The sequence below is a fragment of the Pantherophis guttatus genome, chromosome 1 (genome assembly GCF_059756535.1).
Source record: "Pantherophis guttatus breed Tessera chromosome 1, ASM5975653v1, whole genome shotgun sequence".
Lineage (NCBI taxonomy): Eukaryota > Metazoa > Chordata > Lepidosauria > Squamata > Colubridae > Pantherophis > Pantherophis guttatus.
In genome coordinates, this window is record NC_142063.1 from 46598035 (window position 1) to 46623029 (window position 24995).

Below are 24995 nucleotides of genomic sequence, written 5' to 3' on the forward strand. Positions count from 1 at the left end.
GACAAAAAAGTCACGATACATCACGTGACACAATCAAGTTTGACACCTGTGCTATTATGTGTTTTAAGAAACATTCCCACCAGGTGGCAGTATTTGGCTTATGTTGTTTGAGTCTAAAGCTAATGGATGTTTGAGCCAGATTACCATATTTTTCAGAGTATAAGACACACCTTTTTCCCTCCTAAAAGGGGGTGAAAATTTAGATGCGTCTTATACACCGAATGTAGCCCTGCCCACCCCAATGGCCCCCACCCTTTGGCCTCTGCCTTGCAGCAGTTACCTCCTTGCAAGCAAACAGCAAGAAAAAACAGCTCCTTTCAGCTTCAGCACAGGCTAATTAGCACAAGTTGATTGGATCAGCCTCCTGAATCTCAGCTGATTTGCTCTCAAGCTGTTTTGAGCAGGGCTCTGCTGCTTGCTGCAAAGAGGTAAATTGCTGGAGCAGATTTTTTTTTTTCCTTGTACTAATCAAGCTATGCTGAAAACAAAAATAAAAGTAAAGCAGGCTGTTTGCTGCAACGAGGCAAAATTGTTCAGAGGCAGAGGGAGATTTCTTTTTCTTCTTTTCCTCACCCAAAAAGGTAGGTGCGTCTTATACTCCAGTGCGTCTTATACTCCGAAAAATACGGTAATACTTGGCTGGCAGATCTCCAGGAGATACTGTCCCAAAGGTGCTTTTTCCAAAAAGAAAGTTGACTTTCTTGGGATTTTTTTTTTTTAATTGTTTTCTTCTGTTCTTACCTTGTACATGCTTACATTACATTTCTGTTCCACATTTCTTACAGGAATGCCAGCTTTCTGGAGTGCCTTTTCAAATGTAAAACTACAGCCTAGATAAAAGGTCACCATGTCTTTAAACTGTTCAGAATATTCTTTCAGATTTGTCACAATTCCTGTGGATATTCCGTGCTCATATTTCTTGTATTGCAAGCAGTCACTTCTGCAAAATGAATTAACGTCATCATTGGACTAGCTACTTGATTTCTGGCTGTAACTAAACATCTACTTACTTTCAGAGAAATGGTCACTGAACTCAATGGGACATACTTTTAAGTAAAATGGATGCACTGTCATCTAGATGATAATTGAAGGATCAATTCTTATGTTTAAAAGGTATGTAGATGTTGAGAAATAGAATCACTCTGCCTGCACAAAAAAAACCTGCATTTGGGTTTTCCTGAGTCATGAGAAATCATTACAACTTAGTTTTATATATTTTAAATCTCTCTCTCCCTTATAATTCACATGCTTATAAAAACTACGCAACCCTAAATCGACTTTTGAAAATTAAAAAGTTTGAAATAATAGAAAATAATAATTACAATAGAAAAACTGATATTTCTGCAGTGTTCTCTGCAGAATGCACAGAAATGGTGCTAAAATATTTCTTGATAGCTTCCAACACGAACAAATCTATACATACCTTATATCAGAACTGTTGCTCAAGAAAGGACATTTCCATTCCCCTGGCTTACTTCTATACAGCAAGGGAAGCGGTCCATCATTTGCTTGACAAAATTTTTCAAAGTCATCAGCAAAAGATTTATGCATAATGATAACATTTGCCTGTACAAATCCTGTAAATATAAAAAGGCAGAAGTTTAATCTAATGTTATTTATTCAAATAGAAATATTTATCATTTTTTGGATATAATCAGACATAAAAGTGAAATATATATTTCTGATATAGTGGTTTATTTACTTGCAAGATCATCTATTGTACCAAATTCATTCTCCAATGTTGCTCGCTTAGATATTGCTAGGTATGCACATACCGGTATCTCACATTCAGATTAATTGACAAATATATGGATAAATCATAAATTATCTCACTTACGTTCTCAGCACAACTTTTAAATAGCATTCTATTGAACCTAATCATCAATACTCTTATATTCTCTGATTTGATAAAATTCAGCGTCACCTTAACAGTAACACAGATCAAATGTGGTATATAGATATGACAAAAATTCTGTTTTGCTTCCACGCAGTGGTTGTCTGTTTTTGCAATCAAGATTTGGTATTCCTTTTTAAATCTAATATCTTGAATTCTAAGTATAACTCTAAGTTAAGAGTAAGCCTTACCTAACAGAACAAACATCTCTTTATAAATGGGGCATAGTATCCTCCCCTCAGTGTGACTGTGGGGTCCCAGGTCAAACTGTAGATTACACTGTGACTGGCTGTAAACTGAAGGCATATATTGGTCCAGTATCTGATTTTTTACATTTAAACAATGCTGTTGTCAACTCGCGAAGCATTCCTGACTGCACTCAAGTTGCCATAGGCAGGGGATGGGGAACCAAGCCTCGCAGCTGCAGCGAGGGAATCACAGTTCAGTCAAAAGTGGCACTCGTCACTTCCCGCCTGGACTACTGCAATGCTCTCTACATGGGGCTCCCCTTGAGGAGCACCCGGAAGCTCCAACTGGTCCAGAATGCGGCCGCGCGGGGGATTATGGGAGCGAGGGGGCGCTCCCATGTGACGCCTCTCCTGTGTGAGCTGCATTGGCTTCCAGTGGTCTTCCGGGTGCGCTTCAAGGTACTGGTTACCACGTTTAAAGCACTCCATGGCATAGGGCCTGGGTATTTGCGGGACCGCCTTCTGCCGCCGATAGCCTCCCACCAGCCAGTACGCTCCCACAGAGAGGGACTCCTCAGGGTGCCGTCCGCCAGGCAGTGTCGGCTGACGACCCCCAGGGGGAGAGCCTTCTGTGTGGCAGCACCTGCCCTCTGGAACGATTTGCTCCCGGAGATACGCATGATACCAGATCTCTGGGCTTTTCGCCGTGCCCTAAAAACTTTTCTTTTCCACCAAGCAGAGCTGGCGTAACCCCCCCCCCTTTTTTTAAGATGTTAGATTTTTAATTGTTTATGGGTTTTTGTCAGGATGTTTTAAATTTTGGGCCAAAGTTGTGTAATTCTTTTAACAAATTTTAACTTTTGTATTGGGATGTTTTTTATTTTGGCTGTGCACCGCCCTGAGTCTAGCAGGAGAAGGGCGGTATACAAATTTAATAAAATAAATAAATAAATAAATAAAACAAAAGCACATTCCAGCCATTTCTATATCAAGGCCATCTCCACGGATACCCACAGTGGCCGGAGGAAGGGCTCTACAACCTGCGAAATTGTTTCGTTGGGGAATCTGACTGATGACACACCTTGGGGGGAGGGGGAAACAGCGTCAGAGCTGGGGCATGAATTAAGTGAGGCCAGAGTTGGCTTCACTTGGAACATGCCCACATGAAGCTCCTAATAAATAACTGGATTTCTTTTGAAGCTTGGCTCGAGGCTCATTATTTAATTATGGCATTGGTTAGAACTGTGACAGCTGTGTTTCAATGGTTAGACATTAATACTTAATTTTTTTTTACATTTATATTTATGGGGGGTTTCTTAATGAATTTTAAATTGTTTTAAATTGGAATTTTAATTTTATATTGTCTTTTAATGAGGAACTGTGCATCTTTACTGTTGTGAGCCGCCCTGAGTCCTTGGAGATAGGGCGGCATATAAATTGCATTATAAATAAAATAAATAAATAACAATGGCAACGGGGACTGCTGGTATTGCTGCCGCTAAGTCATACAATCATGGGATGTCATGTGTTATGATTGTACTGTTTAGTGATGGAAATTCCAATCCCAATTACTATTGTTAACTGATTATCTGTCCTAAGAAGCAGCTCTTCCTGGTTTTGATTTTAAAATATTGCCAGGTAACATCCTGCTAAAGACTCATAAAATTCACAGAATAAAATATTTTCCACCATTTTAAAATCAATACTAATACAGGAACAAAATCTTTCAGAGATGCTACCATCTCTCAAAGGGGATAGATTGAAAACCTTTATTGTCATTTTTTACTGTGGACATACTGGCACAAATTAAAATTGAAATTCTGTTGCCTGCTCTCAAAAGTATACACATACATAACACACATATACACATGCTATATACCAGGGGTGAAATCCAGCTGGTTCTGACAGGTTCTGGAGAACCGGTAGCGGAAATTTTGAGCAGTTTGGAGAACCGGTAGCGGAAATTTTGAATACTTCGGAGAACCGGCAAATACCACCTCTGGTTGGCCCCAGAGTGGGGTGGGAATGGAGATTTTGCAATATCCTTCCCCTGGAGTTGGGTGGGAATGGAGATTTTGCAGTATCCTTCCCCTGCCACACCCACCAAGCCATGCCCACCAAGCCACGCCCACAGAACCGGTAGTAAAAAAATTTGGATTTCACCACTGCTATTTACATACATACAAATATATGTATATAGCATGTGTATATGTATGTTACGTATGTGTGTATCAGGGGTGAAGTCCAGCAGGTTCTGACAGGTGCTGGAGAACCGGTAGCAGAAACTTTGAGTAGTTCAGAGAACCGGCAAATACCACCTCTGGCTAGCCCCCGAGTGGGGTGGGAATGGAGATTTTGCAATATCCTTCCCCTGGAGTGGGGTGGGAATGGAGAGTTTTCAATATCCTTCCCCCAGGAGTGGGGATTTTGCATTATCCTTCCCCTGCCACGCCCACCAAGCCACACCATGTCCACCAAGCCACGCCCACATAACTGGTAGAAAAAAAAATTGGATTTCACCACTGGTGTGTATGTGTGTATAAATATATATCACTGTCCATCTTAAATACATATCAGAAAGAGGAAGAGCTTGAGAGTTCACAAGGTTGATACTATATGGAACAAAACTACACATCTATAAAAGATTCATTTGAGATTTCATGAAACAGACCTTCTTTGGTTTTAAAAATGTGTATTTGCAACCAAAACTTAATATTAAAATATCACATCAAGGTAAGCCTGCACTCCAGACACTCACCCTGATGCCATCATAGGAAGTTGAAATAGAGTAGTAAGAAATAGGTAAAATATAACGTTGAAATGCTGGATAAACAAAAAATTCTATGCTGACAAAACAATAAGGCAGATTCAGTTTGGTGTAATGATGAAGGTGCTGGCCTAAAAATAGGAGATGGTGAGTTGTAGTCCCACCTTAGGCATGAAAGTTGGCTGGGTGACTTTGGACCAGTTATTCTCTTTCAATCCAATTCATCTCACAGAATTGTTATTGTAGGAAAAACAGATGAAGGAAGGACTATTAGGTATGTTTGTCTCCTTGAGCTATTTACAAAATTATACAAGCAGGATAATAAATAAATAACTCATAATCAGAAAAAGAGCCTCACTCTATACTAAACATTAAAATCTGAAGATACAGGAAGGAATACTGTGAGCAACTTTGCTGTATCTGCCACTGCAAAGATAGACTGCCCCAAGTGCAAAAAATGAGTTTAGTGTAACACCTGAATGACCCTCCCCCTTCTTCTCATTCCATTGAGTTGCACAACTTCAAAATTACACAACAGCTGCAAAGTACAAACTGCCTAACATTTCCTGTTTTTCTTTTAAGTTTTATGTAAAAATATTTTTAAAATTCCCATAGAAATTGGATGGTATATTGAATAACAATGACAACTCATACATTCGTATGGTAATTAAGCTACCATTCCTTAATCAATATTTAAATTCTGGTTTGCATTCAAAAGTCATGTTAAGCACAACCATAAAATGGTTTAGTTTGCCATATAAATGTAATAATTGAATATGCTAATTTATATGAATTAGAGAATAGAGAATTAAGACAACTTGAACTAGAATTTCTACATGATGCTGGTAATTTAAATAAACTATTTTTGGGGAAACATTTACATTAATTCATGAATTAATTAGTCTTCTGTTCAATCAGTTTATATGTCATTTTGGGGGAAAAACCTGCCTATGATGTTCCTTTTTCATATTAGTCTGAAGTTTGGAGAATAATTAATTAACAGGATGTTAAGAAAATGACATTAAAAAAATAACTTCCAAACGGAGACAGCTTGATTGGCTTTCATCCAGAAAGCTGGGATGTGAATAAAATATAATTTTAAAAAATACTTTAAAAAGTCTTAAATTTATACATAAGAAGTGACTTTGAGCATAATCAACTAGGAATTTCCCTGAAGTGATCAGATCAGCAAAAACACTGTCTTGTCTAAAAATTAACTAGATTTACTAATTGGACAGGCTATGTTTTCCCAGTTGCAATGTATGGCTGTGAACGTTAGACCATAAGAAAGGCTGAGTGCCAAAGAATTGAGGCCTTTGAACTATGGTGCTGGAGAAGACTCCTGCGATCAAACCGGTGCTGGAGAAGACTCGCAAGGCGATCAAACTGGTCAGTCCTAGGGGAGATCAACCCTGACTGCTCTTTAGAAGGCCAGATCCTGAAGATGAAACTCAAATATTTTGGCCACCTAATGAGAAGGAAGGACTCACTGGAGAAGAGACTAATGCTGGGAAAGACTGAGGGCAAAAGAAGAATGGGACGACAGAGAATGATGTGGCTGGATGGAGTCACTGAAGCAGTCGGCGTGAACTTAAATGGACTCCAGAGGATGGTAGAGGACAGGAAGGCCTGGAGGAACGTTGTCCATGGGGTTGCGATGGGTTGGCATGACTTTGCAACTAACAACAACTAATTGGACAAAATGGAATAGAATGCCCATTCATCCTTTCTCCTGACTGCAGGGGAAAGGGAGAGTATTCAAAATTGTGGCAGTTCACATATGTATCTTCTAGTTCATGCATGAATGTTTACAACGCAGATTGAATGTTATTCCTAGTCCATCTCTTTTTTGTACTAAAACTGATTAAATTAAGAAACACAGGTTTATAAGTTAAAATACTATAAATTATTTCATAATACACATTGAGGATTCACCAAAAGGATTTCATTGATCTACCTTTATATTTACCTTCTGCCATTCCGGAGGTATTGCTAATGTTGAGTTTATTTGATCGAATCAGATTTCTGACAGCAGAAGGAAGAAGACCTTTCAAACCAGCCAGGAAAACTATTTCATCCTAAAAGGGAGATAAAACTATATTTTAGTTTTATAGATAGGTATTATACCTAGATATTCAGGTATAATTCAGGTATAATTCAGGTATAAATTCAGGAGAAGGGCGGTATAGAAATAAAATTATTATTATTATTATTATTATTATTATTATTATTATTATTATTATTATTATTATTATTATTACAATGTATGAATATCAAAATTTAAACAACCATTATTTTAAACATTATAATTTTAGTCAATGAACTTTGTCTTTGAAATGGTGTATTGCTCAATCTTCCACTTCATGGATATTCTAGCTGATTAGTTTCTAAAAGAAATATGGCTTCACTCTCTAATGAAATAGATTTTGGAGCTCAAATATGAAGCATGGCACAGCCATATAGCAGCATGGCATAAAAGCTATTGCCTTTAGTGTTAAGTTATATTCTATATAATATTCTGTATAACTCTCTCACACGCTTGCCCCTTAATAATTCAAGATTAATTTCAATAATCTTTTCAGCATTCTATAATTACTAGCTTCAGGATCTACTACTGATAAAACATTACAAAAAAACTTCCAGTCATCTTATGTCTAAATTTACCTTTAATTCCATTGAAGTCATTAGTTCTAAGGAAAATAATTCCTGAAGCAGTAACACTGATTTAAAGCATGGAACATTCACAGATGTTCTTTTAAAATTAAGGAGTTAATATTTAATCCATGATTGGTTATATATTTTGAATGTTTAAAAGAATAAAAATTTCTGGTATTTGTCCAAAGCAAGACTTCAACTGAATATTGTTTGTTTTCTATCTTTTGTTACAAGTATATAGAATTACCCATTTTTACCAGATATTTTACATATTTAGATGAAAAATAAATGACATCCTTAGTAGTTCTAGCCAGGATGGGAACTGTAATTCAACAAGAAAAGCATAAATCCCTCTCTTTTAAAGAAGTAGCTGAAGTCCTTTTCATCACTTACTAGTATTATCAGAAAAATGGATGTGAGCAAGTGAACTATGATAACCTTACCTTGCAAAGCTCTCTTTATTGATAGTCAATTCTACTGATGCCAAATTCCATAGTGAATTACATGTACTTCTTCTATGATACCAAGTGAACTAATTAGGGTAACAGAATTGTTGCCAAACCAGCCACAGAACAATGCAAACATTTCAGAACCACAAAAAATACGTTGCAAAGGGAAGTTAAGGGACAGTTATTTTCATAACTGGACTGTAAGTGGAGTTTTAAAACTATGCATGAACATTTGTTGTTTCTTGCATATTCCACGTAAAACACACGTATCAAAATTTTGATTCCAATACTGACTGATATTCACTATATTTAAAATTGTTCACAATACTGAGCTTTTTTTCCTTACACAATGAATTCATAATCCTTTTTAATACGTGTAGCTTCAATGTATTGTCTCTCACTGAACCGAATGAATTTTCTATCCTGATTAACGTTACCAGAAGGGAAAAGTATATAATTTGCTGAATTTGTGAAACAAATTATATATTTCCACAGACAGATAAAACGCCTTCTTCTTAAGATGGGTATGGTTATTTGTGGAAATTGTTGCCACAGTAGATAAGTATATTTAATTGGCTTGTAAACTATTCCATTTCAGTAATTTTGGATCTGTCGTTTTCAGCTTTTTAGAAGAAATGATATTATTAATGATTCTAGGATTACTCAATTTGACTTATATCATGTAGAATGGCCTCTATACAAAATACTCATGAGAAGCAACTGATTGAACTCTTTTTTTTTCAGCCATGCCTACAGTTGTTTCCTGAAATCAACAGTCCAATATTATCACCTTGATATTTGGGGCATTTCCAGTTGATCAGTCCTTCCATAAGCCAAGTCTTTTGATTTCATAATTTGACTCAGAGAGTTTTATTTTCAGACAAGCAGAATGCTACAGAAATGGGCACATTAACATGTTAGTGAGTTTGCAATACTGTAGATACTGTAGAACTGATAGACAATCTTGCCTTTCCTGGCAAACAGATGAGTAGAGAGATATCTCAGCCTGATCAATCTGCTGAGGAGCAAAGAGTGGGTTTTTTTTCTTTTTGAAAGGAAGTTTTGCACTGAAAAAACTCTGCCCTTTGTTCAGAGGGTAAATACAGGATTCTCTGTATTAGTGGCAAAGTATCTTGCTCTTTCCATCTGTACATGTTGATCCCTTGAGTCAATCTGAAGCCATCACGCGCAGGATGAAAATGCAGACATTCCTTTATTTATTCCTTTATATTTCCTAAATATATTGAAGCAGCAACAAGAAGCCAGGATATTATAGAAGAAGCAAGCCTTGTAAAAGTAGAATTATATAATGGCCCCTCTTCAATTCATGATCTGACTTGCATCCCCTCCTGGAAGTGGTTTAAAATGATTAGTGTTAAAGAACAGGCTGCTTCTCTTGCTCCTTCTATTTGTTTCCCCCTAAACTGGTTCAAACTTTATAGCTCTATTGTGATAGACAGTAACTTATGCAGGTATCATCTACTTGTTAAAAACCAGAAATTTTAGAGTATCTGTTACTTGGATGAATAACTAAAACATAGCTTATGTGTATTTCATTTATCTAACTGTATTTTTTATCTGAAAAGATCTTAAAGTGGTAGTAGATTGGAAAGTTACCATGTCAGCAATTGGCATAGTTGCAAAATAGTACTATGAATGAATTATAGGCTGCATCAACAGAAGTAAAATTTTCAAATCACAGGAAATAATAATTTATTCTGCTTTGACCAATGTTAAGTTTTGTGTTCTGTTCTGGACATTACACTTTAAATGAGATTTAGAGAAACTAGACCAGTTCAGAGAAGAGCAATTAGACTGTTAACAGGATATTAGCTAAGAAACTACCATAAGTCCAGTGATGCAAGATTTGAAGGACCTGTATATGTTTAGATTTTAACCTTAGAAGGGATATGACAGTATTCTTCCAATACCTTAAAGAATGTCATAGACATTCAGTTTTCAGACTATAGTTCTCAAAATAATCACTTTAATTTACAGATTCCAGTTGACTGTTTTGACCTGAAATGATTACTTTCAGTAGCCATTTTTTCCATGTTCATGTGTATTTAAAAAAGGATGGGTTGCTTTAATGAACAGATCTGCTGTCTACATGCAAACTCCAAAGTACTTCTTTCAAATAATTTTAAAGCACGTTCAACCTATTTGTCTATGTACCTAGGCTGCTTTTACTCTGAAATATATAGGTTAATATATAGATTAGATCCAGTAGTCATGCTGTAGCAGAAAAACATATTTTTAATACTTCTATCTCCTGTCTTTGGGAGGTCTTATAGGATGCTCCAAAATGGATTTGTACGTACTAAGTGCTATGGAGAGAAATCTATGTGAGAATTTCATTGAAGTTTGATTTTGGTTTTGGAAGGGTTTTTTTTTTTTTTTTTGCATAACATCAGTTTAGATATACTTTGTATTTTTACTAATTTACCTAACAAACAAAAATTATTTTCCTAAAAGGTTTAAAACCTTTATGTCCTACTGAGACAATGATAATAGCAACAACACAAACTCGTTTGTGGAATACTAAATATTTTCTGCTCATTAATTAACTTGATTTTTCTTTCCTAATGCTCTATCACTAGAAGGAAACTAAAATATAAACAGAGCTGTCATTTTAGGAGCGGAGATAGTACCAATATTTGCATCAATGGCTAATATTTGTGGGGCACCATGTTATGCATGAAAACAATGAAGCTGTTGGTGCTTCTCAGGATGCTGTGGTTTGGTGCCATTGATGATCTTTTGGCTGTGCAGAGGCACTCTTGGGTGGCAACAATGGGGCTGGAACTGAAATAGAGTTCTGGAGTTTTCAGACATTTCAGCCAGCTGCCTCAGCCCCCCACACCACTGAGAAATCTCGTCTCAAGCTCCACATTATGGCCAGCTCCACAGCATAAGCCTCAGTTGCCACCGCCTTACCATGTCCAGTTGACCTTTGCCATCTTTCTTCCATTGCTGATGATTATGCCCAACCTGACCTTATGCAAGGTAGCTTCTGGCTATGCCAGGCCTTCTTCCCAAGTCTGGTCACACTGTTCTCCAAATAGTGTACCCCATTCTCATGATGCTTCTGCAACCCTTTGGAAAGCTTCTGAGATCTTCTAAGGTTTTGCAAGAACAGGTTAAGCTATCTGGATAGGGTCAGCTGTCCTGTTCTCACAATGTTTCAGAAGACATTGGAAGCTTTCCAAAAGTTTTCTGTAGCATTGTGAGAACAAGATGGCCTATTCCAGTGATGGCTAACCTTTTTGCCATTGCGTGCCAAAAGCGGGGGTCGCGGGGGGTCATGTGTGCGTGTGCCCACATCCATAATTCAATGCACCCCGCCCTCCGGCGCATGTACATGTGATCCCCCCCATACTTCTCCCTGCTTTTGGCACGCGATGGCCCGGTGGGCCCGGTAGGCCTGTTTTTTCCCTTCCCCAGGCTCCAGAGCCTTTCTAGGAGCCTGGGGAGGGCAAAAACAGCCTTCCCCATCCCCCTGGAGGCCTTCCAGAGGCCAGAAACAGCCAGTTTCCCGACTTCCGGTGGGATTGGAAGGCCTGAAAATCAATTGGCTGGTGCACGCATGCGCGCTGGAGCTGAGCTAGGGCAACACTCGCATGCCCACCAATATGGCTCCGCGTGCCACCTGTGGCACCCGTGCCATAGGTTCGCCATCCCAGGCCTATTCAGAGAATGCCGTGTTTGACTTGGAGAATGGGGCAAGTGGTGTCAGGAATAAGGCTTGGCCTGGCCAACAGCTACATTGCAAAGGGTGTACCTTGTCAGCAGTGTGAGGAAGATGGTGAAGTTGTTGGAATTAGCAGTAACTGCAGATTGCAAGGTGGTAGGAAGCTGGGGCTTTGAGCTTGGTGGCTGGCTGTGGTGCAGTGCCTGAGGCGTCACTCTTCAGTAACGGCTTCTAGCTGCAGGTAGATGCCTGGGGGCAGTTGCAACCAGCCGAGACTGCTGAAGGTTCTGGGCTGCAGTTACCACCAAGGAATGCCCCTGTGCAGGGTGGCCCAAAGTGCAGGGATAGGGGAAGACAGGTGGGTCGGGGGAGTTGAAGAGCAAATAGTTTCTTACCGTACTGAGGCTGGGAGGGGGCCAACTAGGAATGGTTGGATCGTAATGCCCATCACCTAACCTGTGTATTTTGGATTTATGATAATAACTAGGACTGCCCAGGATTGTAAACTGAGAACAACCTGTATAATATAATAACAATAGTAAAGTAACAGTACAAAATAAAGAGCCTCTAGAGTCAGAAGCCAATGACATGTACGTAGTCTTCAACTTACATACCATTCATTTAGTGACCAAAGTTACAATGGCAGTGAAAAAAAGGTGACTTATGACTAGTATATGTAATTATGACTGTTGTAGCATCACTATGGTTACATGATCAAAATTTGGGTACTAGACAACTAAATGTATTTATGAAAGTTGCAGCATCTTGGGGTCACATGATGGCCAATTTGTTACCTTCCCACTGGTTTCTAGCAAAGAAAGTCAATGGGGGAAGTCAGATTTGCTTAATGGCGATGTGATTCACTTAACAACTGCCATGATTTGCTTAACAACCACGGCAAAAAGAGGTCAGAAAATCAGGCGGAACTCACTTAACCTTCACTTTGCTTAGCAACAAAAATTCTGTGGTTGTAAATTGAGGACTACTTATAATAAAATCAACATCTGTACCGATATGATTACACTGTCAGTTATCAGCGATCAGGCTTGTCAGTCAACAGGATATCAAAAGCAAGAAAAAAACACTAAACTTTTTCAGAAAAATCAGTTATCAGATTTCATCTACGGCTTCAGGATGAGATAAGTGCAAAGTAGTTTTGAAATTATTATTCAAATACGTTCTATATATCTCTTATAAGATACACAGCAGACATTCTGTCATATATTGAATTTAATTGCACTTACTCAGTTTGCTTATGAACTGTTTCGTATGTTTCCCAACTTTATATTCTGTATGAGTATTATTTTCTTCTTTTATGAGTATATTATTTCTAGAATAATGAACAATTAACTTATAAAGAACTAGCAAGAATATTTCTTCATATCACATAAAAATGGTAATTATAAATCAGCTAATATTGCAAATAGATAGTGTTTCTATCTTGCTTTCATTCATTTATTGCTCAAACTGAGCAACTTTGGGAAATAAATCACAGGCCTAATTATCCATTATCAGAAATATGCTCTCATCTCAGTGAAACTCTGAAATTGGACTCTTGTCCTATCCCCAAAGCAGGGTTTGAAACAAGCTTGGAGAGCAAACCACTGCCAAAGTTTGCTCTTTCTACCAAGTTGCTTAAGCCCTGGACAGCTAAAGCAGGGTTTCCATCAGCCTCCCCTCTGTGCTTAGGTCTTAGGATGGAATGACAGCTTCTAGATCTATTTTGTAGTGAGACACCTGAACACAAGAATTAACTTCTACACCAACGAAAAATAGATCAGCAATGTCGTTTCTATTTGGCTCGTTTCCTTGCCTTCCAAGGAATTCAGCATTGAATTCAGCATTTGATTAATGGTTCGTGAGTATCCTACATTGTCCTTAATGGAGCCCTTCACTTGAACTACCAGTCTCAGCTTCAGTTATTTTCTTTACAGTAAACATTCATGTCCTTCCTTTTAACGTGAATTAAATATATATATATATGCAGCCCGTAAATAATGGGTGGTTTTTGGAAAGCGTAAACAGTATGTGCAATATTTCCAAGAGATCTTGCAATGAACTTTAAGTCACTCACCGCGCTAATCTTCGTGCCTACGCAACCGATTACCTGCCTTTTTTACACTAGGGAGGTAAAATACTTACTCGCAGGTAGGAAAGATCTAAATTGGTTGAAGATTGTGGGGGGAAGGAGAGAGAGAGGGGGGGGAGGGGGGGACAGCGTTCGCGATTGGTGTGGCCGCTAAACCAATGAGGATCCGTGTCTCTTAGCGGATGATTAGGATGAAGGGAGTGTATTTTGTTTCCGTCTTTGACCAATCCCCGGCCTGGAGTGTAATCTCTCAAGCCAATGAGCGTTCAGTTCGACTCCCTTCTCTTTTATTGCTTTAGTAGATGGGGGCGCAGATTGAATTTCTTGGCTGTTCCAGGTTCTTTCCCTCCCCCCGCTTTTTCTTTGGCGCGCTAGTCCCTCCCTCTCTCCCTCCTCTGGGAATGGAGAGGGGGGGGAAGCAATCTGGAGGGCCTGGTTAGTGCGCTAAGCGGCAGTTAAATTCGCGCTTGTCAGCTGTAGGCGCCCCATTTATTTGTTTGTTTGTTTGAACAGACAGGAACCCTCCACCACCAGCAAGTCCTGGAGTACGTTTCTAAGGAATAACGCCCCTCTCCTTCCCTTCATGTGGGGCGGCACCGACCCAGGGTCCCTTTACTTATTCACGCCCCCTCCCCCGAGTTGGCCCTCCAGCTTTTGAGGAGATGGAGAGACCCGCCGGGGGCGCTGAGGAAGAAAGGGAGCCGTCGCTGTTGACCGTCAGGCACGAGCTGAAGAACGGTGAGTCTGCCCGCCTAAGCTAAAGAGGTGGGGAGGAGGCTGCAGGAGGGGCGGGAAGCGCCGGAGGAGTCGTCTCCCCCCCCCTCCACCCCCACGAGAAGTCCCCCGATTAAAAAAAGGGGGGGGGCGCCCCGAAGGAGAAGGATGGGTCAGCGTAGAAAAGTGTGGACGGCGTTGCAAAGGACGGCGCGGAAAGGGGCGGCGAGGGAGAAACAAAGGCTTAGGAGAGAAGGGCGCCTCGGGAGTAAAAAGGGAGCGGGATGCCGTGGGGCAGCCGGCCAGGAGGGCGGTGTTGGGGCTGGCAGCCCAGGGAAGGGGCGGCGACTGGGCCCTGAGGAGAACGAACGGAGCAAGAAGCTTAGGCGAAGACTTAAGGCGGTGGCGAAATACGCGAACGATAACGGTTTCTGTCTTGTACTTAAAAAGCGTGGACACTTTAATATCCGGATGATGATGAAGATGATGGCATCTTGTGAAACCCACATTAAATCGATGTAACTAAAGGGACTGACGAAATAAGGGTTTGAAACTTTCATGGGCTCTCCATTATATTACTCTTGTACATTCTGAACAAAAGTTATTTAGGAAACTATTTAGAACATCCGTTTTTCAGCCAAGGAAGCCACCAGATTCTCCACTTGCCCATGCCTGGAGGGGGCTGATGTCTTGGAAAAACATAAAAACTTCTGCAAGAACCAATAATGGCTCTGCATTTTGCCCAAAGTTCATCTCTTAATAAATTCCTGGCTAGTGTCAGTTCTATAATTTCTGGAGACTGGTGTAATAAGATACGAAAAGTGCTATATGTACTGTTGTACCTAAAATTGCCCATGTTTTGGACAATTGCTCACAATTGCTATATTTCCAAGCAACAATCATAATACAATCTTTTAAAAAACTTCCCAGAAAATTAATTTCCCAGTCAACTCATGACTTTTTCTAACTTGTCATTTAAATTAATACTAGAATTACCTATCAAGCTCAGTGTTCTTCCTTTTTATACTGAACCGTAATAACTTTTTTCTGCTTAAGAAAAGAAAAGGCTGTAATATAAATTTTAATGTGATGTAATATAAATTTTAGTATGCTTCTTTGCCCTTTTGGGGAGATCTGTTTATGTGGCTCTTGTATTGTCATTTGTATAGCCCTGATGAAAAATGGGAAAGATATCCCTCTTTAATAACCAATCAGGATCTTCAAAATACTCTCTGCCTCTCCTCAGCCACAATTGAGGATAGATGCATTTTGTTAATCCAAGAGGATAGCAACTGGTCAGAAGTACTTGTTATCATATTGCATCTATACAGAAAGATGGAACTAGTTAAGAATTAGTTGTCAGAAAAGTTTGACGTGAACCTGCAGCAATAAGATGCAAAATTTCAACAACAATCCTAATAAACTATCCTAAATAAAATCCGAAGAGTTATTGTCTTGAAATATTTTTATGTTCTTTAAAATGAAATCTTATATTTTTTAAACATAGCATGTTTAATATATTATTTGAAAAAAACTGTATAGTAGTAATTAACATAGATAAAATTGACATACAGAAAATGTAAACATGCCTAAAAATAGTATCATTTAAAACAATACTTTTGAAAACATTCTGTAGATAAAGTATTATACATTCTTTTATACAGATTGGTATAAAGAACATTTTTTAACTCTTATCACTGAAAATAGTTTTTTTAATAATATTATCTGGATCAAAAATTTTATATTTTTTATCTCTGTATCTTAGGGTCTCTATTTGTCATAACATTCAGGGCATTTGAATATGGGCATTTGAATATGCCATAGAGAATTTGACAGGATCTCTAAATTGCTGGTTTGAGTCTAAGAACTGGTAAGAAGAGCCAAAAGATCAGCATGGGTTCAGTTATGGTAGGTGCTGGTTTTGGCAGATTATTATTGTGATTCCAAGGAAACTGTGGCTTTGGTGGATGAGGAAAAATGATTTAGATGATAAAAGTAAACTGTGAGGAGTAAGTAAACTCAATGCATTGGAAAGTGGAGAACATACTAATTCCCCCTACATTGTTAGGATGACAAGGTCCCTTCCTCATGGCGGTCTCTTGGAGTATGACCTGGAGTAAGCCTACACTTCTTTATCTTATTGGGCAAGGAGATGTTATTGAGAGAAAGTGGTTTTGCAGACATTCAAGCTTGGAACCATCAACTACTTAAAAAGTGATAAGCAGCACCTTGAATTGCACATGGAAGCTAACTGGTATCTGATACTTCCTTGAAGTAGAAGTATTGTATGACCTACCAAGGAAAACTCATGTGCAATCTGTTACATCATTTTAAAAATTAGTTTTCTAAAAAAGCTATTTTATTAGATGATTTTTGCAACTGTTGAAATAAAAAAGTATGTTAATCAGTTAAATCATCTTGCTTCCAGAGGATATTTGAAATCTAAAAACACATCTACTAGGGCTGTCAAGAATATTCAAAAGCAAAGCAACACACACACAGCACATATAATGTATCACTTTTGAAACAGAATAATTGTATTTTCTGCAAGATTCCATTTTTCTCTTTAGAAGTTCTTCAAAGAAGTTCTATTTCTGTCTGCATGAGTAACCACTTCAGTGTATGCAGATTTTATTAATTATGTTTAACATATTATCTAAGTTCCAATTAAATGAATATATGATGAAGATGCCTTCATTTTATAAATGTTGTTCATTTTAGTAGCTAAAGTATGTTGTGGATTACAGAATGTATCTTCAGTATTTTTGTATGCAATATTGAAATATTTTGTTCTCACTTTTCTATTTCTGTGTGATGCTACAAGAAGATGAAACGTTAAATATAACTTACAGTATTTGGTTTTATGATCTGATATAGCAGTTTTTCCAAGTAGTTCATAATATCCTATTGATGAACAACTTGTATAGTTATGGTAGATAGAACAATTGCATTAGTCAATGCATAACAAAGCTCAACTGTATCTTTATTATTTGGGTTTTCCTTTAAAACCATATTAGTTTGCATAAAATGATAAGCATAATATTGTACCATAATTGTACTGTATACATTGCACTGAAAATTAAATGGGAGTTGATTTAAAAATATTTATTTCATTTTAACATATATGAGAATCTTTTTGAATAGATAATTCTCTAGTTTGCTTATTGATCAGATAGACCAATATTAGCTGTTTCAGTTTAGTAGAGGCTTAATGTATTGACTTCAAGTGATGTATGTACATAAACCTACCCAAAATTTTGCTACATGCAGAAAAGTGATCCAATTACTAAGAATGTTGTGATATATAATTGCAAATGATCCAGAATTTAAGAACTGAATCCTGGCAACAGTGACTTATCCTTCTACCTTAACTAGTATATTGTAACACTCATACAACATTTTGAAATGATTAGTTGAAATGGAATAATTCTCATTATAAAAATCTATACACTTTAAATAAAATTATATTCATTTTAATTGTTATATACCTGGAAATCTGAATATAATGACACTTTAGTGACAGCTGTGTTATAGATCTTATATGAATAATGGAGGAATCTTAATCATGGATACCATATAATTTATATTACTATATGTTTGTTTGTTAGTGTGTGTAATATTGACGCTGGAATGTTTTTTTCTTTTGTTAGCAAACTTGACAGGCCACACAGAGAAGGTGGGCATTGAGAACTTCGAACTCCTGAAAATTCTTGGGACAGGAGGTATGAATTATTTAATGTTGCTAATAAAGAATGAATGTACTTCTTAAAACATTAACCAAATAAAATTCTATTTTACAGATAAGTATTTTGAGTGGGTAGGGTAGGCAGTGAGAGGTATCAATAGAGCAAAATCTTCCCAACTAAAGCAATCAGGCAAGGAAGTATAATTTTTTAATTATTTATTAGATTGCATTTTTCTTTTCAATTAGGAGCTCATGGCAGTGTAAATTTTGCTCCCTCCTCCTAGTTTTTAATCACCCAATGAGATCCATAAATGAAGATTGGTTAGAGGTGGTCTCCCCACTCCAATTCCAACACTTATCTTCCAAGGCGACTTCATTTCAGGCAAACCAAATCCATTTTGGAAAGGCTGAAATAGCTGCAAAGTCAAGTACAGACTGACTCAATTCAAAGAGTCAGGAAAAACATTCTAGGCAATTGGTAATAGAAACAAAAAACTGTTGTTTTCAGTACTGGATCATTTCCATATACTTAGTTTTATATTCCATATTTCAAATCTCTGCTGTAACACGGTTGAAGCACAGTTGTTCAATTCAGAATTGGTCTAGTGAGGAGCAACAGTGACTGAATTATTCTCAAGAAGCTTTTTCTACAGTCTTGTGCTTCTTTGCTTCTCAGCCTTCTGGTTTGATCTGTTGCCATTCCTTTTGCAGATTTAAATAGTGAAAATCCTGATTGGGATTTGTCGCTCTGGTATTTCAGTTGAAGTTCTAAGTCTTCCCTGCTTGCAATGCTAAGTCTAAGATTCTGGTTCCCATCAGTTCCCAAGGTCTGATCTCTCCTGAAGTGAATTCTGTGATGGCTCTGACATCAATAAACAATATATAAAAAAGTAATATGCATAAATGTTAAATTATATTTAATTACTTCAAACCCTCGAAGGAAACATTACTGGTAGTCCTCGAGTTATGACAGTTCATGTAACAACAGATCAAAGTTATGCACCCCCTCCAGGTACTTATAACCTAGTCCTGAATTTATATATGTTGCAGCACTACAGTGGAAGTTCACCCTTACGACCGACCACCAAGACACTGCAATATGCTCCTACCTATTTCCCTCTGATCTTGTCCTACCAGGTCCTCACAGGCACTGGGCCTGCTTTGCTAGCCCACAGGGTTCCACGTGTTCCTCCTCACCAAATCACCGATCATTCACTTACCTTTTGAAGATATCCAGAGCTCAAGAAGTGGAGCTAGGAAAGGAGAATAGGCTGGGCCATGTGGCAGAAAAGCGGCCATCTTTTTCTTGGACGTTGGCAAAGCTGTTTTCCTTTCATTGTTGCCATTGTTCTCCCTTTTGCAAAAGCACTTTTGTGGAGAGGGGAAAAGTGTGCAAGGATGCACACAAACACCTGCTTCCCCCTTCATAAAAGCGCACAGACACACACTTTTGCCCTTCATAAGAGTGCTTTTGTGAAGAGGAGAAACATTTATAAGGATGCACATACACAAGCCTGTAGCCACTATCATGTTAGCAAGGAACCACAGGGAAGTTCTTCTCCCTTAAGCCGCAGGCCTAACATGTGTAATATAGCACCTTGTAACACAGAATTACTATTGTAGAGATTGTGAAACATGTTAAATACTTTACAGTGCTATAAAGATGTGAAGACTATTGCTTGATGGATTCTGTACATGTTTGCATTGGGCCTATGAAAAGGTGAAATCCACTTGCCTAAAACCTGAATGGACCTGATGTAATTACAATTCTGGATGATAGAACTATCTAGAAAATAAATATTAATGAAGCATTAGATTATTTCCTAGTTCACAGCAATAAGTAGGTCTTTCAAATTGGTCATGTTTTTATCAAGTTAGTAACTGAACACAATTGTGGTGTTGGCCAATATGCTTCCTGTTGCTTCCTGAGAGTTACTAGTTAGTGAGGACTTCCCTGTTTTCTTCGTGCTTATCATAATTGCTTTTCAATGGTAGCTAATTTTTTTTATATGACTAATTCTGTCATTAGGAGGCAACTACTATCTGGTGCCATTCATCCAGACACTATCCTAGCTCCTGGTATAACATTCCTACACTGCTGCTTATAAAATAGTTCTGGACTCAAAGTAAATAGCAGGGGGACTTCCTTCTAAGTAGACATGTGGCAGTTGAATTAGTATAGTTACTCAAATCTGAATCTACATGCAAACTAGTAAAGGATTATTGAATCATCCTATGCATAGTCAAATTGTGCTGAACTACTTTATTTTATTGTCATCCCATGAGGTATAAAAAGCAAAGTAGCTACGAGTGGAAAAAATCCAAAGAGCATCTAGAAAATATATATGTTCTTAAAAATGGTATGTGGCTGTTTTTCCAAGACATGTTCAATCAGCAAGTTGGTTGATCCAGAAAGGGTAGGAAGAGGAATCAGTGTATCTAGTGTTCAAATGTGTACCTTTGATAAAGTTTGGGAGCATATTTCTCTAGAGTCTTCATGAAAGAAAAAAAAACAATCATTGGTTTCCTAGCATTTTTTGAAATTAAAACCAAGTACCTTAAATAAAATACTCAGGTTCCTTGAAATATAAGCAAGAGATTAATCTGGTAATCTTTATTTACAAAGGTGGAAATGATTGTATTAAATAAAAAGAATAATAAGGTTGATTTTGTCTATACAATTGATGCTGTTTTGAGATTTATTTTTATTACCTTTGTAAGCCTATTAGTATGACTATATTCTTGTTTTTCAGATGCTCCATTTTAACTCTGATAGCTTTCTTCTCCTAAGACTCTTGTTAAGGATTAGGATTTTACATTTCTTTGGGGGCATAGCTCTCTTAAAATAATATTTTATGTGTTAATCAAATCAAGAAGATAAACAAATGCCATTGGGTTTAAAGATTTATGTTGTTAAGTTTGTTATTTTGAAAATAGCTTGATTTGAGCACTCTGCTCTGGAGGTGGAATTGTGATGGGAGGTTGGCTACTACTATTTTTTACCTTTGTAATATTTTTGGTTTTAGCTTATGGAAAGGTATTTCTGGTGAGGAAAATCAGTGGTCATGATGCTGGCAAATTGTATGCAATGAAGGTATTAAAAAAGGCAACAATAATTCAAAAAGCCAAAACAACTGAACATACAAAGACTGAACGACAAGTATTAGAGCACATTCGACAGTCTCCATTTTTGGTCACTTTGCATTACGCTTTCCAGACAGATACAAAACTTCATCTCATCTTGGGTAAGTGTAAAAAGGAAAGAACCATAGAAGGAAGGGAAAAAAATAAGGTCTATTTTCATTTGCTGTTCCAGTTAAGAAATGAGCTCCACCCTCCCTCCCTTGTAATGGTATGTATTTTGGATATACACAACAGAACAGTTACCACAAAGAATCAAACTGATACACTTTACTGCCTTCTAATTAGATTTACTATCACTCTTTGCTACTATCTAGTAGTCTTATGGAAATTTTGCAGTTTAATTACTATAGGTAGTTTTTGACTTTCGACCACAATTGAGTCCCAAAATTCTGTTGCTAAGTGAGACAATTGTTAAGTTAGTTTTGCCCCATTTTATAACCATTTAAGTGAATCATTGCAGTTGTTTAATTAGTAGCATGGTTGTTAAGTGAATCTGACTTTCCCATTGACTGTGATTGTCAGAAAGTCGCAAAAGGAGATCATGTGACCCTGGGACACTGCAACTGTCATAAATATGAATCAGTTGCCAAGCGTCCAAATTTTAATCCCATGACCATGGGGTGCTGCAATGTCACGTGGAAAACATGTCACATTTTTCAGTGCTGCTGTAATCTCAACAGTCACTAAACAAATGGTTATAAGTGAAGATCAACTTGTATAGTCCAAGTCTCTTGCCCTTATTTCGTTGCAATTTCTTGACTTTGCACAACAAATTGATTCATGAAATATTCATCCTGGTAGAATCTGCTAACTAAGCAAAGACTACTTAACCTAATTTTAGCCTGGTAGAAAGTACAGTCCCAATATTTTTTTAAAAGCTTTTAATTATTATATTTTACTGCAACTATGTTGAGGTTTCTTTTTAAACTTTTCAACTATTTTAAAGCAGGTCTGAGGGAGATGGGCAGTTTAGAAATAGGAACTATAAATAAATAAGTAAAAAAGCCAGCCTCTAATTGAGACATTTATGGTATTCATGTGAGAGTCCAAATAATTTTTCCAAAGGAAGCAACTGTGGCTAGTGATAAAAAACAAAAGAAACAAAACAGTATGTGCAACATTTGCTACAATGTGGTATAAAATGTATTTTTGGAATCAATTCAGAAATTTTGCAGATCCCTAGTATATAACTTGATTTCCTGTATCTTAGATTACATAAATGGAGGAGAACTTTTTACCCATCTTTCACAAAGAGAGAGATTTAATGAAGATGAGGTACGGATATATATTGGGGAGATTGTTTTGGCATTGGAACACCTTCACAAGGTGAGACCATACTTTCAACTTTTTTGAAATAAATTTATTGAAAGGAAAAATGTAAGTGAAATTAGATTATCTAATCTAGTTTAATTGTACGATCGTGTTTTTACTTTGAGTGAAGGAGACACAAAAATCTGTATTTAACAGCTCACTACTGTATGTGATAGTTTGTGGAATATGTTTATCGACATGGCTACCATGAATTATGATTAAGTCACAAACCCTTCAGTTGACACTTCCCCAGAAGTGATATGATGTTATCCATCTACCCATACTTCATTTTCAGATACACTTGTGCAAGCTCAGTGCAATGCCTACTTCCACTTAGAATTATTACTGACATATTTTATATAATTCTACACTGATTTGAATCATAAAGCCATAATTACTGTTCTGTGAAAAACACATCCTTTTTAATGCTAATAAGCAGGCAAAAAATAATTTAAAATATCTTCATTTTATATCTAAAATATGTAACTTTAAGAGCAAATACAATTTTGTCATTGTTTATATAGGCATTTTTCCAATTTAACATGGTGTCTATATTTGAAATATATGGTTACATGCCAACAAATTTTAATTAATTTATTTTAATTAACTCTGCTCAATAATGTACAATTATTTTTAATTTTTTTCCAGTTGGGAATTATCTATCGTGATATAAAACTTGAAAATATTCTTCTTGACTCAGATGGACATGTAGTTCTGACAGACTTTGGACTGAGTAAGGAGTTTGTTAATGATGAAGTAAGTATCTGCATATTAAGTAACTTTCTAAATAAACCAGAAAATCCAGGTATTGAACTTTTTCCATTGAGATGAGATGGAGGGATCAGATTTACCCTTTGGAGTGTGGAGTGAGAGAGAAATGTTTTAAAAGATGTAGTCCAAATGATATTATACAGAGAGAGCCAAATATGTCTGAAGAGGATGATTAAATAGAATGATGTAAATCCTAGTAATATGTTTTTTCCTTTGTTTTTTTCCCCCTGTGATTGTGATATCAGTTATTATATTGGCTATAATCTCATACATTTTTTTCAGAATGAAAGAGCTTATTCTTTCTGTGGAACTATAGAATATATGGCTCCAGATATCGTCAGAGGAGGGAATACAGGACATGATAAAGTAGGTTTTTGATGAAAATGAATATAATTTGACTACCGGTATTTATTGATTGGGAGCCAGTTTAGTATAGTAGTTAAGACCAAAAAGCTAGGAGTTCTAATTTGATTTAGGTCAAATCAGCTGGATGGCATTGGGCCAGGCATGCTCTCTCAGCCTTAAGAAAACCTTATTTAGTTGAAAGGAGTAGAATTTTGTGATCAAAAAAGAGAACCATTTTTATTTTTGCATATGTACTAGAGGAGAGTGTAATGGGAAACACATGAATTTAAAACTTTCCTTAGCTCATTTTCAAATTGTAATATTGTTATATATTGGTGTCTGAATACTCTAAATAAATATTAATATCTTATCTGTTTAAGAACTAATAGCAATAGATTTCAATTTACATACAATTTATTTACATGCAAGCTATAGCTCACATTTGGTACATTTTATTTTACAAATTAATTTTTTTCATATACTTCATATTTTTAAAAATATGTATAGTTTATTATTTCTTAGAGGAGTTGCATTAATAATCTTCGTTGATATATAATTATTTTATAGGCTGTTGATTGGTGGAGTTTAGGTGTTCTTATGTATGAATTGTTGACTGGAGCATCACCTTTTACAGTTGATGGGGAGAGAAATTCACAAACTGACATATCCAGGTAAGTTATCAATTCAAATAAAGACATCAGAGGATGTCCTTGTATTTGTGTATCAGGTTAATTTGATTCAATTGTTTTTAAAAGGATAAGATTGTGTTTCCCCAAAATACATATAGGATGTTAGACCCATCTCTTGTCATTATTTGTGTTGTGTATTGTTAGGTTCAACAAAGGTGGCATCCCTCAGTTTATAACATAGAAACAGTAAAAATACATAAAATCTGATAAAATCGTAACTATAATACAGAAAGTATAATGATATTCATTCCTTAAGGTCCTCCAGAACAACTTCTGTCGTTAGGGCCTTCTAATTGATAATCTCCAGGTAACTGTTCCATAAAATAGAAGCTGCCACAGAGGAACATTGATAGCATTAGGGGCAAAAATGTCCTCTGTAATATAAAGCAGGCATATTACCTGTGGTTATATCTTGGATAGAGATATCCTTACTTACCGGTAAGTAAGGTAAGTAAGAGTTTACCTTACTTACCAGTAAGTAAGGTAAACTCTCATGTAGATTATTGTAAAGTGAATGGATGCACTGTACTTCGTTGTCATGTTTTAATTTATTATATTTTAATGTTTTGTGTCATTGTAAGTCACCCTGAGGCTTTGATAATG

At 37.0% G+C, this 24995-nt stretch overlaps 2 protein-coding genes across 13 annotated transcripts in view; one reads left to right on the forward strand and one right to left on the reverse strand.

The window, feature by feature from the left end:
- Positions 1-13930, reverse strand: part of DGLUCY (D-glutamate cyclase) — a 32444-nt gene extending 18514 nt beyond the window's left edge. Inside the window, exons 1-4 of one of the 8 annotated variants that reach the window (XM_087872972.1) lie at positions 13787-13930; positions 6819-6927; positions 1424-1577; positions 742-940 (exon numbers count right to left, since the gene is read on the reverse strand). In XM_087872972.1, coding sequence (XP_087729098.1) covers positions 742-940; positions 1424-1577; positions 6819-6828 — 363 coding nt within the window. In that variant the 5' untranslated portion in view covers positions 6829-6927; positions 13787-13930. Of the gene's footprint in view, positions 1-741; positions 941-1423; positions 1578-6806; positions 6928-7513; positions 7554-8743; positions 9188-12039; positions 12152-13718 lie in introns of those variants that run through there. The other 7 variants (XM_034418329.3, XM_034418331.3, XM_034418327.3 and 4 more) reach the window with 7 other exon arrangements.
- Positions 13931-14009: 79 nt separating this feature from the next.
- RPS6KA5 (ribosomal protein S6 kinase A5) overlaps positions 14010-24995 on the forward strand; it is a 30909-nt gene continuing 19923 nt past the window's right edge. Inside the window, exons 1-8 of one of the 5 annotated variants that reach the window (XM_034418319.3) lie at positions 14010-14168; positions 14247-14471; positions 18098-18169; positions 21159-21377; positions 22487-22602; positions 23236-23343; positions 23641-23724; positions 24271-24374. In XM_034418319.3, coding sequence (XP_034274210.1) covers positions 14396-14471; positions 18098-18169; positions 21159-21377; positions 22487-22602; positions 23236-23343; positions 23641-23724; positions 24271-24374 — 779 coding nt within the window. In that variant the 5' untranslated portion in view covers positions 14010-14168; positions 14247-14395. Of the gene's footprint in view, positions 14472-16212; positions 16356-18097; positions 18170-21158; positions 21378-22486; positions 22603-23235; positions 23344-23640; positions 23725-24270; positions 24375-24995 lie in introns of all 5 variants that reach the window. The other 4 variants (XM_034418323.3, XM_087872936.1, XM_034418322.3 and 1 more) reach the window with 4 other exon arrangements.